The 18,361-nt window shown below is 46.2% G+C and overlaps 1 protein-coding gene across 1 annotated transcript in view; it reads right to left on the reverse strand.

Annotated features, from left to right (window-relative positions):
- Positions 1–13,431: 13,431 nt before the first annotated feature.
- Positions 13,432–18,361, reverse strand: part of LOC149362964 (sodium-dependent multivitamin transporter-like) — a 47,039-nt gene continuing 42,109 nt past the window's right edge. The window contains exons 9-10 of the mRNA XM_089569846.1: positions 15,334–15,425; positions 13,432–13,594 (exon numbers count right to left, since the gene is read on the reverse strand). Of these exons, the coding sequence (XP_089425972.1) occupies positions 13,542–13,594; positions 15,334–15,425 (145 nt within the window). The 3' untranslated portion in view covers positions 13,432–13,541. The remainder of the gene's footprint in view (positions 13,595–15,333; positions 15,426–18,361) is intronic.

Raw genomic sequence — 18,361 nt, forward strand, 5'->3', positions numbered from 1 at the left:
TCTGGCGCCATTCCTTGGGTTGTCACCCCAGCAGGTTCATGAGAATCGGCCGACATCAATGGATGGAATTGCTTTGAAAGAGAAAAGCAGCAGCGTTCTTGAGTTGTATGCCAAGATAGAGGCCTTTCCTCAGAGGAACTTTTTTCCTTGACCTTGCTTCGGGGAAATATCGTCCAGAAATATGTTTTTTTTGTGAAAGCTTTTTCCTTTCATAGCCCACATATTACAACGTCTCTCGCGCACGGGTCCTCGTTTCGAAGCTGAAAAAACTTTGTCCTGCCTTTCAAAGAACCTTTCACAGAATAGGCGCAGTTGCAAATCCTGTGATAGAGTACGTATTTGCTCACCGCGCCCGCCGGCGAACAAGGGTATCTTGATAGAATTGTGACAACTCAGCATGACACGTACGGGACAAAGACGCTCCGAGAAAATACCGCATGCGGCTCTATGAGACCTCATGGTAGCGTGACATTTCCCATTTCTGGGATTAAACTATACATTTTCGCCGTCAGAGGCGGTACCAAAGCGGCACGGGTAATGGGCCCAATGTTGCCATTGGATAATTTTACCCTGGTCCTACGCAGGACCGGCTATTGCCAATACGTTTCCAATATTGGCGTGATTGCCTGTTCTGCTCGGGTAGATGCTTGAGGCCGCACTAGGGTTGAGCCAAAGCTGTTAAGACGAATAAGACCTCTCAAAGAAATTCAATTAGAATCAGTTTTAAAGCTGCACTGTGGATGAGTCAAATTCATTGAAAAAATGGGACATATCAACAAAGATGAATTACAACCAGGAGGCCGGAAGTGGCCTGTCGAACACCAGCAGTTTCCGTATCCAACACACATACATGCTGTTGTTACAATAGATAACGCCATCGCATCTTTCTGGACGTAGTTTACAGAGTCAAGAGTCCTTGCTCTCCTTAGCTTGCCGTTTTCTTATGGAGCATCTGCAGAGTTTTCTAATTTTGTACAAGGATTGGTGATAATAATAAGAGACGTCTAATAAGAGACGAAAGCAGAGATGCTAACAAATATATCAATTTCGCCCATTCTTACAAAATGGAATATCTGGAGAACAGGGTCGCACACATAAAACATTTGTCGCTTTTAGTTCTCCCCACGCAAGCGATGTGGCGCCACAAGAGTGCCTAAGATATGATCCCTGAAGCGCCAGTTTGACTCATCAACTTGCTTCCAAGTTCCAACCTCAGTTCTTATCACACCTTGTTGCCCAGGTGGTATCTCCTCCACCTCCCCCTCTTTCAATACCCTTAACATAAGAGTAGCGCAAAACCAGGACGGTGGGCAAAAGGGGCGAGAACACACACCAACAACACAGGCGCTATGTTGTTGGTGTTGGTAGTGCCTGTGTTGTTGGTGTGTGTTCTCTCCCCTTTTGTCCGTCGTCCTGGTTTTGTGCTACTCTTATGTTATGGATATGGATCAATACCGACCTGCCCAAATTTCCGCCCTGGTGAATCATATTTCAATACCCAAAAGCCAATTCCATTGTTAAGGATGTGGGAAAGGAACCAGCCAGAGAGACGAGGGTTCTGGTCTCTATAATCCCTCTGGTTTCTGGTTCCAAGTATCACTAGGAAACTACACCCATTGTCCCATTATATCTCTGGCTTGCCAGCGCGAACACTCTCACCCTTGAGCACAGAAGGTGAAGCCTATTGGTGCAGCCCCGAATCACTCTCGTTACCAGCGACCCTTTCTCGCACACGTGATGAGATCCAAGACTGGAATTTGTGACCTGGGTTGTCGTACCTGAGCGTCCTTTGTCGCATTTGCTGCGCACTGCGTTCTTGATGGCGACATTTCCGAGCGTAGTCCTGTAACTCTCATTATGAAGATTGACCTGGATGGCCTTCTAGCTTTATCCATGAAGAAAATAGAAGAAATTCAGAAAAACAGCCAGATCACGACATTCGCAAGCGCCTGATGCTACGGCTTCTTCATCAAAAGTGTTTGTCGCTCAGATACAGGCACTGTGGTGGCAATGGAATGGCCGGCAAGTCAGCGTGCCGCGAACCAACAACTGGAAGCGGAAAGGGTTCCAAACAATTTCGACAGGAAAAAGAAGGTAGGTTGTTGCCTTCTGTGCACTTGAATACAATTTAGTAGTTCCAGTAAGATAACGTAGTGTAGAGATAGCAGATTATGCTTTGTAACTTCAATCAGAATTTCATTTGCACCTCGTGCGTCAATTTGTTTCATGCAATATTCCAATCCGATGCGGTTTAAGAGTGAACGCATTTCTGCCGGCAGCGAGCAGTACCGGCATTTTCGAATTGTTCACAATTTAGTTTGCTCCCAGAACATCAATTTGTTTTAGATAATGATTTGTTCCCGGGCGGATTAAGAATAAGTGCGTTTCTGCGCGCACCGGGCTGTGCAGGTGCTTTCGAATTGTTTAAAGAAGAGCCATTAAAAACTTCTTGTGCTGCTCGTAGGTTTTTTTTTTAATTAGTTGCTTTGAATTTACTTCTCCGTGTGGGTACGATACATGCAGTTTTACTAAGCTGTGTAGATTTTGTCTTTGCAGGTTGGGGTCCATACAATGTAGTTCGCCCAATACCGCTTAATATTGCATGGCCCGGTTTGCAGTTATGAGGCTACGACAACGCAGTGATAAAGAGAGCGGGGATTAGTGGCACGTTTGTTGCTTACACATTGCTATTTTAAGCTGAGCTCTTCTGGCCAGTTCAACCTCTCTGAATAATGATATTGGCTAGTTGGATGTACTCCGTGTTGAAAGCAAAAACCCGCGCACACTGCCTAAGGAGAACGGCAGGGAGAAAAAGCGCTGTCTCGCAAAGGTGCAATGTAAAAGGAAGAATGCATATATAGGTACATACAGGTATTGGTCCGTGCGCGCTATTTTTTGTTTTCAATATAATTCTAAACTGGCGGTAACATGCCAGGGCTCCTTGCCTGTTCCTATTTTAATCCAGCTTTTTTTAATAAACGGGTTTTGCTCCACTCTAGAACATCGTCGTGGCTCTAAATACGATAATTTAAACAAAAACCAAACCCGTTGTTTATTTGTGCGTTGGCGGTTGCGTGGAATGATTGGAATTATCATGTTGTCAGTTGGTCAGATTTTCGCGCTTATGGTTCCGTGTCGTCGTGTCTGTGGTTTTTATCCGCTTTAGCTCCAAAAGCTAGTAACGCCCTCTTCCGCCCAAGTCTCTGGCACATGCGAGTGCCAGCATCCACGTACGCAAGCTAATCACAGTGAATCATATGTGGCGCTCTTTATCGGTTACTGTATTTGCAACGAGGGCGTGATAAAATATATGTGCGATCTAATCTCACTCCACCAACCACCTGGTATCCATTGGCGTCGCCTTCTGCGCAGTCTAGGTTTGCATGCCATTTAAGCTACTAGAAGACAAAGCAGGGACGCCGAAAACTAATACAGGTTGTAGGACTCGTCTCATTTTTCGATCGTTCCGAGCAAATGTTATCTTGTGTTGTTGAGTTGCGCAGCAAACAGCTCTATGGTACTTACCGCTCGCCTCTTCATCTTGACAGCTGAAAACCGGGCCTCCGAGCTTTGCAAGCGCAACGAAAGTTACAGCGAGGGGGCCGGACCCTCAGGTGTGGCGACCTGTGGTGATGCCTCCGATCCTCGGCGACCGAAGCTGGACACAGCTGGCGGACGGACAATCAAGATCTAGCGGAGCTTCGTCCGGGAAAAGCCGTGGGCCTAGGCTGTATATCTCATGAAGCCTACATTTCAGCGCTGCTGTCCGATTCCTGAATGGGAACAAGCCTTCCTGGAGAACTGAGAGTGGAGCTGGAGAGCCGAGTTGGAGATCCGACCGTAGCTAATTTGCCTTTTATATATCCGGAAATACTGCCGTCTGTTTTCTTAAAGAGTTAGCAGGGGTGGGTAACACAGCATTTGAATCCAACAATGAAACTAATGTCGGTAGGCAGTTCTATATTAGATTGATCAGTCGGCATTGTACGCGAGAACCATCGAACTTTATTTCATATCTCTAAAGTGTGGGGTAAAAAAGAATATTCATTTGACCTATTTGAAGTTACTGCATTAAAGCGTACTGTATTATGAATAATGTCGCAATGGAGGTGCAGGTGTCAATGTGCTCGCTGTTCACCTTTTTCTTTCTTCGGATGTTTTTTACATCCAAGTTTTTTGTTGCGCTCTGTATAACTGAGAAGAGGCTGAATATCATTAGAGCGTGATTTGTTTTTTGTACTTTGCCCTTTATGTGAAATACATTTTTGAAAAAAAATCGTTGTGGTTCTTTGGTATGAAATTTTGCAAAGGAATAGAAATAATGTATAGTCGCTTACAAAAATCCAAGGCTCCCACGTCTGCGGGGGCGAATTGCAACGCTGGTATTTCTTTCGCCAGCGCATTGTTAAGCGGCAACGAGTGACTCCAGACCACGGAGTATGATGGACAGGAGCGTCGACTCTACTAAATCGAGATGTTCAGTTTTGCTACGTCAGAGATAGCTTTATAGAGTGTCTGATAGGTGGCGCTCGAAACTGGCGTTTGCCTACTGTTCCTGTATATCCTCCCGCAGTGAGCAGAGTTGCGCGAAGGCCCGCCAACATGTTCCAAGCAGTGCGGGAAAGCCACTTCTCGTGCGTACAGGTGCTGCGTTCATGAGCTGGCTGTGTAGAGCGCTTGGGGTTTTTTTCGTTTAATTGCATACAAATTTCACTCGATGCAAGTTTCTAAACGTAACGTTGAAAACTAATCTGTGATTTGCCGAGGGTGTGCAAAGAGCATAAAAAAAATCGCCAAAGGTTAACAGCAAATCATAATCATGAAAAACGGAAGAAAAAACACTGGAAATGGCCTGCGAGTCTTTTTTTTCCTTCTGGAAAAAAATAATTTCAGATGAACAAGCAGTCCCGCTCCGGATGAGACAGCGTCTGTCCCGTCCTGTCTTCCTGCGTACTCAAGCTGCCGCGGTGGTTCATGGCACTCGACTGCTGACCCGAAAGATGCGGGTTCGATCCTGGCCGCGGCGGTGGAATTTGTTGGAGGCGAAATTCTAGAGGCCCGTGTACTATGCGATGTCAGTGCACGTTAAAGATCCGCAGGTGGTCGAAATTTCAGCAGCCCCCACGGCGTCTCTCATGGCCTGAGTCGCTTCGGGACATTAAGTCCACATAAGCCCAACCTTCCTGCGTGCTCGTCTTAAGAACAAAAAGAGATTGCACGAAATGTAGCCGACAGCCCGGGCTCACATGAGGTGTCGAGCTGACAAGGGTTGGCTCGGCACTGTGCCTGTGAAGTCAGCTTTTCCGCGTAGTGTTGAACACTTGATGTCACGAAAGTCATGTGATGGCCTCTCGGCGAATGGCGTTTGGAGCATCGAGGGCAAACAGACTCGCAACTCTGCTCCCTGCGGGTGAACATGCAAGAACACTAGCGCTGGCCCTCCTGCCGCGCCGCTGCCTCGTCGGCGGTTCTGGCGTTCGTGAGCTGCCTTATGCTTGGCGGCATTGGCCCCTGTCAAATGAAGCGCACGAGTACACACAGGTGACAACCAAAACGGAGCGAAGTTAGCGAGCTGCTTTCTTTATTGAACGTCTGTTTTTTTTTAAGCCGGCTGTGATGTACGCAATATCAGTAAGAAACGAAACGCGAACACAAGCACACATAACCTCCGGATGAGAACAAAAGCACAGTTGTTTATCACTTCCAAACAGCAGACTTCACGTCTTCGAAGTGAACTTTACAGGCACTACTACTGATCTCCTTTTGCTCGTCAGGTTTGCAATTTCTCTGTTTTTTTCATTTTTTTTTCAAGTTTAGTTTTTTGGCTGATGGTGCATGGTCCGATCCATCAAAGGAAAAGAGTAATCTTAGAAACGAAACAGCTTTGCGTACGCTCAAAGGTAAGCAATATTCCACTCCTGGGTTTCCCAGCTAGCGGACGTCGCGCAGAGGCCGTATTCTGTCTGCTCTTCGCTAGCTGGTCGGTAAAATTGGTAAATTGGTTTTTGAGGAAAGAAAATTGCGCACTATCCGTCTCAGATGTCTTGGTGGACACTTGAACTACACCGTAAGGGATGAAGGCAAGAGTGAAAGAAGAAAGAGGTGCCGTTGTAGAGGTCTTCAGAATAATTTAGACCACCTGGGGATCTTTAACGTGCACCGACATCGCCCAGCACACGGGCGCCTTTTGTGTTCCGCCTCTATCGAAACGCGGCCGTCGCGGTCAAGTTAGAAGCCGGGTACTCCGGCTCGGTAGACGAGCGCCTTAACCACTGAGCCACCGCGGCGGGTGGCTACTCGGCACAGCATTTCGTTTCGAGGCAACGTCGACAGATTGCGTGTTGATAAAGCTATTTCTACAATAGGGACACGGTGACGAGGAAACGTGCAAAGCCATGCCGACAAATGAAGTGAAGCGGTGGGAGTTCGTGCAGCAGAATCGAGCTGACGAGCCGGAGTACCCGGGTTCGAACACACCCGCGTTTCGATGGAGGCTAAAAGCTAAAGGTGCCGATGTGCTGTACTATGTCAGGGCACGTCAATGATCCCCGGGTGGTCGAAATTGCCCCGGAGCCCTCCATTACAGCACGTCTTCCTTTCCTCTTTCTTCCCCTCCTTTATCCCTTCCCTTACAGAGTGGTTCACGTGTCCATCGAGATGGGAGAGAGATACTTCTCCATTTCCTTTTCTGAAAAACCAATTTCTTCAATTCGAATGAAGTGCGGCTCACCGGAATCGGCGCTCCTGTCCATCTTACTCCGTGCTGCAGACTAAGCCTTCACTATAGGGCGGCCGCTTAAAGCCAATGCCAATTTTCACGTGCTTCCTCTGCGTCGGTGCTGACACTCTCTACGAAGAAAGGCGCTGCATGCTCACGCTTATTTACGCGCGCTGCGGGAAGCACACGGCGCGTGCATCTATGCCGTCAAAAAATGTGCCAGGGTGAAGGGAAGTCGCTTTGGGTGCTGTTCAGTGCCGCTGTAGGGGAAATCCTAGGGCCGCATAGCGTCAAGCCACCGCTCTGAAATGTGCTCCAGCCCTGCGTATCTTTTTTAACACGTGAGTGTTAAAGGCCTCGTGTCGCAGAAGAACAGGTTTCGGCGTCAAAGGCCGAATCAACAGTCGTGACGTCACAACCACATCATCTCGCACGGTTAATTCGAACATCACACTGCGATTATACTCTTGCTTATCGTGTATATATGCAGCTGTATCAGAGCGGGGAGCCGGCATGGTGAAAGGTATAAATTGGTTATAGCCTGGTCGAATTAGTGGGTGAACAAACTGCGATTAATGGTGAATGGGAGCGAAATAGTTTGGCACTGAACGAAAAGTTGCGCCATAATGCCACGGGTTCGTTAGAGAAAAAAAATATCGACAACGAAAAGCGGTTTCCGCGGCGGGTTCCCGCTGTCCATCTATTCGCACACGTTTCGCAAGCCTCGGCTGCATTGAGGGTTCTGCATATAGCGTTTGCGAGCAGACTTTGTCTGACGCCGGAGCTGAGTTTCATGGCGAAATCTGGGGGCTTCGTGTTCTGCTTCACATACGGTTGGGGTTAGCCGCTGTCTATGCTTTCTTTATAGCGTACATGCGACTATGCTGCGTGCAGCCCTTGCGCCCCGTTTTTTCCAAGGGCCGTCTCGCCACGCCGAACATTTCACATTTGCAACCGCTCCGAGGTCATATAGCGGGTAACCGTGCGCTTCCATTGATCACCCCCGCATACTGACTAAACACATTGCTCGACAGCGCACAGTGGTGTGGCGGTTGAAAGAACGACACCTGGAAGACAGCTAAAAAATGGCAGTGGTTTAGCTCTGGTTAAACCTGGTTGTGTTCAGAAAGCAACGGCTGCCTGGATACGCTTAGGATTCGCTTGTGGTGAGGCTGGCGAAGCGAGCGCCAGAGGCGGCGGAGGCAGCTGCTGCGGTTGCTAAGCGACGGCTCAAGGTCATTCGTGGAGACGCCGAAGGAGCGAAACGGTCGGTAAAAACAATGTTCATACGGACTACAGAAAACAACGCTGTGTGTAGGTGTATGTTTCACATGCCTGATGTTTCGAAAAGTGCCCGGCGCTGTACTGTAGTACTGCGTGCCCCGTTATCGGCGCCGCCGCGGTGGCTCAGCGGTTATGGTGCTCGGCTGCTGACCCAAAAGACGCGGGTTCGATCCCGGCCGCGGCGGCTAGAATTTCTTTGGAGGAGAAATTCTAGAGGCCAGTGTACTGTGCGATGTCAGTGCACGTTAAAGAACCCCAGGTGGTCGAAATTTCCGGAGCCCTCCACTACGGCGTCTCTCATAGCCTTAGTCGCTTTGGGACGTTAAACCCCATAAACCAAACCAAACCGTTATCGGCAGATGTCGGCGAGCTGGCGCTGGAGAAGCGGCCAGCAGCAGTGGCGAAACACGGCCCCTTACAAATCGCGTCATGCAGAAAAAAAACAACTATGGGGACACTTAAGTAACCTTAAGAGTGAAAAGTGATACTTCACATTCATCGCAAGCTTCTGCTGCAACTTCATTATGTTTATGCATTCGTTTCTTTGCAAATGTGTGCCCATTGCTCTTATCGGACTGCTAGCTGCAGTAGCACATATCCGCTGTCTTGTGACAGTGCCGGCATAAGCGAATATCGCCTTTTTCAGACCTTTGATATCAATTCTCTGTCTAGGTTGCTTTCTAGAGACTAGTTTGCTCACAATCCATTGGGCCGTTTGCATTTGTGGAAAAATTCACGGTACCTTTTTTGGCCAATCATCGATTTATATTTAATTGCCACCTTCTTCAGTGGAACGGTCTGCAGGATTTGATAACGCAGTACGGTGACGTATTCTCTCAAAATCAGCGAATTTCATGGCACTGCACATCGGCGGCGTTATGGTGGGGTGACAGACCTAACGCTACTTCATTTAAATGTTGCTTTGTTTCAGAATTCCGGTTCGGTCGGAAACTCTCGCCGCATGTAGCGCTTCGAAAGGTTGCCGGTTATTGAGAGTTCTGCGCCCTACATCGCTTTGGCGTGTAGGAATTTCTTGTGAAGTGTAGTCAGCACTTGTGGCAAGTAGCTTACCAATTGACTATGAGTGGTGCGGCGTGGGTTATTGGCATGCTTACGTAATTACAGCTTGGTACGGCGTGTGAGACCACAAGAAAAGGGCGAGGTATGCGTCGCACGCTCACAGTGCGCGGCTCTCGGACAGCCGTCACGATCGCGACAGGTTCGCTTGGCGAAACCACGCCGTAAACTCGCATCTTCAATTCCAAAAATAGCCTAAACACTCGGGCCCAGGCGAAGAGGAGTCCGAATCTTGAGGCCCAAATCTTGAACCCCGTTTCATTATGGACGCTTGCGGACGCTTTCTGGCAAGAACGCCTCAACCAGTGTACTTCACCCGGCCACGTGGAATCAAAATCCCGGAAAGGGCTGTATACACCCCAGAGCCCATCCAGGCCTGCAACTTCAAAGCCTGGCCCAGCCGAAGCCCGACGAAACAGCCCATTTCCTGGTTTCTGAGTAGGTCCGAATCCATACCGTGCTGTGCAAGGAACATTTACAAGGAAATTCGTTGTGAGGGCTGCAAGTTTAAAATTTCTGATGCTCTTTATTGAGTACTAACATTCCTCCATGAAAGTGTTTTGTAGAGCGCAGCTCTTCGGCGCCTGTTTCTTCGTTTCGCGGCGTCACCGTTGCCGTCGCCGTTGTCCGTTGTAACCTAAAGTCCCTCGATAATATGGAAGTAACGTCTCTCTGTGAACTATGCCTCCACGCCGCGTACCCTCGCCGATCCTCCTCTCTCACCTCTCTCATGGGCGCTTTCTCAACGATGATTGGCTCCGCGGGCGGCCTCCGGGAAAAGCGCGCGAAAAGTTCGCTCTTTTTGTGTTTTTTCGTCGGCGCCATTTTTTAGGCAGCCGCCGCTGCAACGACCGAGCTCCCTAGCATTGCGCGTTTGCACTTCGCGTTATTCGCGCTCTTTTAGTGCAGCACTATGCCGAGTTGCTGCGCATTTCAGTGCACGAGCCGGCGGGAAAAAAGCTTTGTTCTTTTCGCGATTCCGAGCGGCAAGAAAAACAGCATTAGAAGAAAAAAGTGACTGCACAACATCGGCCGCAAGAACTTTACCCCGACGAAGACTGCCCACCTCTGCGAGGTACTGTGCGTTTCTTCCAAGCGACTGTGTATACTGAAACTGATTGAAAGCGCATCAAAAAGCTGACAATCTCACTTAATGCACTGATCATTTTGCGTCGTTATGCGCGTTATTGTTTTCACTTCATGGTTCCGCTGAACGTGCTATAATAGCGGTTCTAATGCATACAATGCGCATAGATTCGCATACAATACCCGCTTTATTTCTGGCGCATGTCGCGAGTGAGTTTTAACCTAGATTTTTTTTATAAATGCAACTTCTCTAACGATCCACGCTTATTTGTTGTTTTGCTGAACCGTTACACTTCTACCAAGTGAGATGTATCAATGCCACATTCTCGGAAAAGACCTCATATTGCATTCACATAAATCGTTCATTTTTTAATCACTTCAGTGCTTTCCAGTGTTGCCTGAATGTACTCAAGTGTTGTAAATATCCAATGCATACCATTTTTGTATATTCATTTCTACAGTTTTTGATCATTTCCTTTAGTTGAGCATGGTCGCGTGGCCTTTTGTTGACTACATCATCCGCTCAAAACCTATAGGTCTACATCTGAGCTATTTCATTTCCCTAAGTATGTTTTTTTCTGTGTTTTGTTTTGAGTACTGCCCCCAACCAGTGATAGATGTCCACAGCTGGCTTCTTCGTGGTTTTTATGTATATTTTCGGTGTAAAACTACACGACTCATCTATAATAAACATTGCATCTGAAAAATTGTCTGTCTGTGTCATATTGTGACTGCATTTATACTCAAGACTGATATTAGTCAGGCACTTGCTTTAGGGTAGCCTTGACTGTGGCTGACCCAATTGCTAAGACCCTATAACTTTCTCTTGGGTTTTGTCACGGTCGTTGCTATTAGTTTCTTTCTTTCGTAACAACATCTCGTTAAGGGAATGTGGGCGGAAAATGCCTATGTGTACCAAACTTTGGGGGTGGTCTACCTAAATTTGGAAGCCAACACTGAGTTTCGCATAGTCAAATTAGGTTGGACCCCAATGTTGGTCAAATATGGACGACGTCAAATTTATGGGCTCCAGAGAGACATATTTTGGCGATAGCCCACCTAATTTTGGAGGTCACTATTGAATTGTTCATACTAAAATTAGGCTTGACTCCAATTTTGATGAAATTCGGACGAGGTCAAATTTCGGTGGTCGAGAGGGCCAAATTTTGGGGTGCGGACACTTTCCTTGGATGACGGGAAATCGGTGCGCGGATCTTTGGCTCCCGGTTTCAGCTCGACATCACCTCAAGGTCGCCGACAGCGGGAGCTAATGTCGCTTCATGCTTAATAGAAAAAAGTTCATATTCGTTTTCAAGCCGCCGCGAAAATTCTCAACTACAAAAACGATTAAGCCGTTGGATGTGCACTGCGCGGTGCCAAACTCAGACTGACCCTTGATGAAAAATTTTAGGACGGCCAACAAAGCACATGCCCCAGCTTGTTCCCACATTCATCCCACTTCTGAAACTCCACTCGTGAACAACTTCAAAAACTGTACTTCCGCGATAATTAGTTTGAAGTGAATGTACATTTAACTAAACATTGGTATGCTGAAAATATTCAGGAATGCTGAAATATATTGTAAACATAATGCTTCATATTGATGCCATGTTGAGACTGACGGTATTGAAAAGTCAAAAGGAACGTGAGATGGATGCAGCAAGTGGTTTTGTTCGCGCCGCAATGCCTCATAATTGGCACTATTATTGCGCGTACGAGACGCTAATTTATGTGGCCCGTGGCAGTGGAGCGTGTCGCATGTCTTTCTCGTGTTTTTATTCAATAACAGAGCGTGGAAAAGCGCGAACTTAAAAGCGCGCGCATGTGCCAGCCAACTGCGCGGACGGCGAGCGAGCGGTGCCTAAAAAAGCGTGCCGTGTGCAATGTCAATTTCACATCTCCTGTGTTAGTCTCCCGCTCTGGCGACCGACAGACGTGCACTGCGTTGTGCCTTGGACCGACTCCATCTTCGCCCTTTGACAGAGGATAAGATCCAGGGGCCGTGGCCACAAAAATCGACTGCCCTCAAGGCCTGTAAGGCTCTGCTCAGCTTCTTGAGAGCAACTGTCTGCAGGGACCAGTTGGGACAGTGCCCTTCGCATCCCTCTTTCTTTCCCCTTTTCAGTCCCCTCATCCCTCTTTCCCTGTGGAGTGCACCTAACCAGAACACCATTCTAGTTTACATCCCTGCCTTCTCGCTTCCTCTTTATCTCTATTTCTACTTTATATTCTTGTTATTCGCAGAAAATACAAAGAACCTCACGATACTCTGCGCGAACGTGGTCATTATCACTGTGGAATTGTCCTCTTTGCTTATACGTGTGACATGTAAAATGTTTCCTGCGCCACCACAAAATGTTTCGTCGGGAACGAAAATCAATGGGATGCAGCGAAAATTCATAGTTTCAGCCATGATTTTAACAAGCTGCACGTAGTGGCAGCGATGAAATTCTGTAGCTTTTGTCCAGATTTTGTAGGCTCGTTTTTAATAATTACACCTTCCAAGGCCATGATTGCACTGTTTTTGATACTTATTTAATACGTTTCTGTTGTAGTCTTGAGATTGCCCTAACGGCCAGGAAGGCGGAAAAAAACTTCCGTATTCCTGTTTGAACTGCGTTGCGTGTTGGAAATAACGTTTTTGGCCAACCAACAAAACTTAGCGCTGATGTTTTTGGGAGAAACTTCATATTCTAAACCTCTACTGCTAATATCATCACCACATATGCGCAGCATGTAGTTTAATAGTTTTTGAAACTTTAGAAAACAGAATCCAGACATGATAAATAAAAACAAACCCCGTAGGCTAAAAAAATTTACCTCTTTGCCTTAATCTTCTTGCCCCTGCATGGGCCGCATTCCTAATTAATATCCAAAGCATTATACCATCGAGCTGGCATGGCGGAGCGGATAGCGTGGTCGTCTCGCACTACGAAGACCCTGGTTGGATTCCCCAACTCGAACAATTTCCTACTCGGTTTTATTTATATTTCTGCTCCGACTAGAGAGGTTAAATAGGCTAATTTGTTAATTAACTAATTAGCTAAACTCAGTCCCACTTACATGGAGCATCACTATACCATCCCTTTAATTGGTTGGACGGTTAATAGCCAAAGTACAATTGGCCCCATTTGAATTTCTCGCACTGTGACGTCACTCCCAATTCGACCGATTGAAAAGCGTGACATTTCTGTCGACAACTCCTGCTTACAACGATGAGGCTTGAATGGCGTCCGCTTTTATAAACCTTTTATTTTTGCGAAAAGACTGGGCTTCTGAATGTCAGATACCTCGATATCACTCAGCAAGATACTCCTCTTTGTCGTGCGCATTGAGGTTCGGGCTGAGGTCGCTGCCAAAGAAACTATGTTCGTCATCATCTTCTTCCGGAGCATTGATGGTGAAGGTTTTGCAAGTTGTTTCTTGAAGCTGTGGAAGTAGAACAACAAAATACTTCAGTTTCGCAATTCCAACACGTGGTCTGATTGGCAAACACAACATGGCTGTCGAGCGAATTACCCTTTCCTTTTCTAAGTATGGTAGATAAGCCTTGTGCCCTATGTTTACCTTTCTGTTCTGTAACTTCTGCATCTAGTGAAATGATTTAAAGGTGTGTTTTGAGGCTTGAAATAAAAGTATAGGTGGCCATCTTTCTCACATGTATAATCGGCGATGATTCACCCGGTCAGTGCCGCATTAATATGTGCATACATTTCTAGAGGAACGGATATTGCTGTTTCGCGTAAGCCAGCCAGATTTCTTTTGCAACCTTGTGCCATTGAACATTGCTAAATCTTTAGGGCGGTCTAGCGTCAAAAGCTGTGCGCTGTTAGTGCTCCTAACTCCTCCCCTCCCCCTTCCCTCAACCTTTCGCAATGGCTTGCAGACCGCTTGTAGAAGTAAATCCCTGCTGGGGAAGACTGTACCGTAATGTGATGTATGTAGCTGCCGCGTTGGCTCAGTGCTTATAGCGCTCGGCTGCTGACCCGAAAGACGCGGATTCGATCCCAGCCGTGGTGGTGGAATTTCGATGGAGGCAAAATTCTAGAGCCGCGTTTTCTGGGCGATGTCAGTGCACGTTAATGAACCCCAGGTGGTCGAAATTTCAGGATGCCTTCACCACGGCGTCCCTTCTAGCCTGAGTCACTTTGAGGCGTTAAATCCCATAAACCATAAACCGGGATATGATGCGTTGCTGGTTCTCAAGTTCTCTTTGAATGTACGGCTTGCAAATTCAGCACTGCAAGATAATCCACGCAGCAGAACTTGTTAAATACATTTATCATACAAGATTTTCAAGATAGCGAAGAGGTGAATCACGAAGTCTTTGTATTTTAGGTCTCGTCAGCAAGAAAGTACTACTATTATTTAGAAACGCCGCTGGTAAGGGCGGAAGTCACACGCATAAGTTGGCGAACAGACGCGTTCCCACGCAATTTATGCAGAGCTAGCGGCAAACGTTTGTTTGTCTACTTCCATGAAACCCGTTCCTGTTATATTTTAAAGTAATATGGAGGGGCGAAAAATGCTTAACGTGGTAAAACTCATTATTTTTAGGAGATGCAGAGCGTCGTTATAGGCTGAACATCAAAACAGGTATAAGAAGTGGTCGCTAATCACGCCCGAACGACAATCAGGGGCAAAATAGGCAAACTAACCACGCAGATCGCTGGGCTGGTTTATTGAGGCACGAAACAAAAACTACAGACATAGGGGAACTCTATACCTGTCTTCAATTATCTTACGTCACCCCCGCCATCTTTTGAGCGAATACTGGGAGCTTATTTCTACCGCCAGGCTTCTGAGATGGCAGTTTAATATTCCACACTACTAGAAGAAAGAATTCTTAGCTATCTAGACCGAAGCATGCCTCAGAATCGGCTAAGTGACTATAATGCTAGTGTCGAAAAGCGACACATTATGCACGGTTATGGATTCATGAATTCACCTGAGATTTCAAGTCTTAACAATCTGAAGGGAATTGGGGGCCTTGAAACTTTGCAGTGCTGCAACAAGGGCTACTTAGTTGTTCATGATTCTTACCATGCACTAATGAAACGACATTTGTAACAGAAAGGGCACCCGCAGCCCCCCCAACCCGTCTTTGTTCTTGCTGTTTCACGAGTCGAGTTCCATAAATGCTCGGAAAGAAAGAATTGAAAACCTACCTGAAGTTTGTGAAGAAATTCTTTGCTTTTCCAAACGCGCAGAAATAGGGTACTGCTTAGATACAAATTTTTTCTTGATGTCTTGGCACCTCCTGCGTAAGATGCGCGAAACACGATTGCGTTCATTAAAATAATGGGCGTTATGACAAGTGAATGCTAACGTAATTTTCCCAGTTGCCAGCAAGCAAAGCAGAGCTGAGCAAAATGTTCGGTGCACCCCAACGACATTTTACAGACACTGACACATCTGGTACCCGGTTCCAGGATAATTGTGTGATCTGAACGCATGCTTTTAAAACAGCACTACACTGCATTAACTGCGCTATGGGGCGTCTGTGTAGCAGTTTGCAAATATCCTCATACACCTTCGGCTTAAAATCTACCACGTCCACACAAGACTTAGCTGAGAAATTTTGCAAACATGTAAGTATTTACGCACAGCGAATGGCCAGGTAGTCGCTTTTTGAATAGTTGGCTTCTTTTTTTGGGGAGCACAGTATCACAATGCGGGCTTGCTTAGTATGCTTCGCGCAATAAAAGATAAATGGCGGGACGTTACCGAGGCCATCTCGCAGTTGTAAAAAATTGGCGGTGGTTTAGCTCAGCTATGCCAACATATACTTAGCGAGAGGTACGGTATATCTCTGGTTACGTCAAGTTGTTTTGCTTATCGTCATGGCTACGTGCTAGGCATTAAAGACGAGACATGTGATAAAGGCAGCACGTGTTATTTTTCCACCTCCGCATCACCATCATCTCTCTGTCGGAGGCGAGCGGCGCGGCGCGCGGTGAACCAGCTGCGCTGCTGTGACGTCACTCGGCTCCTCGCGCATGCGCACAAGTTGCGCCGAAGGCCCACAGCAAAATGGCGAGACTGCGGGTAATGTAGCTCCCGCTACAAAAATTGTTTTCTAAGGCCTATTACACAAGCTGGAATGGCCACTTATAAATGTGCACGTGAAAAAGGCGTGCGAAAACAAAAACCGGGTCTTTAAAATTAACTTGCTTCATTCCAAATTCCGACGTTGCACTGTGCATGAGGAGCAAAAACGGTAATTTTACAATGGTACCAGGACGTAAACAGCGAACTTTTCCATATGCTGTTTAACCTGACAATTAACGCCAAATCGTTCTATTTCCGAAAATTTTCACTGCCTAAACACTGTGTTCATTTCCAAACATGCGTTCATTTTCAAAAGTTGTCATTTTTTCGCAACCCTCAATGATAGTAAAAACAGCCTTAGGAGCCCTCAAAGTTGGAGGCTTCTTCAATACAGCAGCGACTTCGAGAAACAATGTAGTATTTCATAAGGTTCCTGCTTTTATCTTTAGAGAGCAGTTTTTTGTATTTTTGCGACACTCACTTTATAAGAACTTTCGAAGGGAAGAGATTCTTTACTTTTTCAAAAACTTATTCTAGATTGCAGCAAATGTTCCACATTTCATTTGAGGTTCTGCACGTCTTTGCGCGATAGATCTCGCGTGTACAGAATATTCCGTGATTGTCATTTATTTGTTACTCCTTGATTGTCAACAATGTTGTGCACTTTTGATCCAAACAGATAGCGTAAGAAAGCAGAACCATAAAGCACTTGCCGGTTGCGAAGCTCAAAAGATTGCCCAGCAGGATAGTGAGCACAGCACCAAGAAAGCAGATACAAAAGAAAGACAGCTGGTAGAGCGGGAACACGCTTGACCCGGGTAAAGTACATAGAGACAAATTTAAGAGCAGATTCAGCTTATCTTTTTATGAGCGGGAGTTGTATAATTCGCACTCGCTCCATTCAGTACTGTGCAACGTCAGTGCACATTAAAGAACCCCAGGTGGTCGAAATTTCCTGGGCTCTTCACTACGGCGTCGCTTATTGCCTGAGTCACTTCGGTTTGTTAAACTCTCATAAGCCATAAACCATTTTGGTAGAAAGCTCAGGCGAAGCACTTTTAAATTGTCATCCTGTGAAACTTCAAGAAAAATTGCAGTTGTGATATATCATACGAAAAAAAAATGATTCAAAAATGGAGTTTTTGTGCCACGCTCGTTAACAGGTGGCAGGAAGTATAATTCCTACCCATTCATTATATGTTGGCAGCAAGCTTGCGGAAAGCATTTTTCCTACCACAGGAGCTTGTCGCCATCTATTGTTATATCTGTGAGCACTGAAGAAAAGAGCTGTGTCATTTTGTGCAAAAAAATACAGATCGGAATTTTTCCCCATGCGCTGATCGACTGGAGCCAACACTGTCTAGAGACGGTTTTTCCTGACATGGGGCAAGAAAAAGTGAAAAATATCGAATATGTAATACCCAGTTTTGTAGGAAACCTGAAAACATTATTTCAGTAGGAATTATGCATAGCAAAAATGTTTTGCTTCGACTCTCCTTGGTGTTTCTGACTCTGTTGCCAGCACTCAAAATTATTTGACTAACCCAAAAATAAAAACGTACCTAACCCACTGCACTCAAACCTCGGTTAATGCAGTGCGCGAGAATTCTTTGTCCTTGTTTGCACGTCTAAAAAGTAGCGTTAATTGAGGTCCTTGTAAAAATTTCCGGATATTTCCGGAAGAGCACTCTATAAAAATAGCATCTAGGTGATTTTGCTGTGCCGCTCCTCAGCTGCGCGAATTTAAGAAGAAAGCTTTATTTTGAGCACGAATAAATAGCGTTCGTTCCCAATGAAAAAACAAATTGCATCGCACTTACAAAATGGCTTCCTTAAATTTTTGTTTACAGCCCACACGTAAAATGCATAGACAGTTTTCCTCCGAAGCATGCATTCTAAGTTTCAGCACTTTAGGTATCAGCTTATAGAGCGCTCGAAGTGTTACTGATGGTCTCATAGACGAATAGAGAAGTACTGCGGGCGGATTTCCGACATGCCCGCGTGTGCGATCAATTGTGTGCGATCAATTGTTGTTTAAATTTATCAAGTTCTTGCTAAACTTATCAGGTTGTTTATCTTATTAAGCTGGCTCATTTTACCCGTTACCAGTGTTATAAGCAACTGTGCATGTGTTTCCTCTGCTGC

The sequence above is a fragment of the Amblyomma mixtum genome, chromosome 2, assembly GCF_055824585.1.
Source record: "Amblyomma mixtum isolate Tamu chromosome 2, ASM5582458v1, whole genome shotgun sequence".
In the NCBI taxonomy this organism is placed as follows: Eukaryota; Metazoa; Arthropoda; class Arachnida; order Ixodida; family Ixodidae; genus Amblyomma; species Amblyomma mixtum.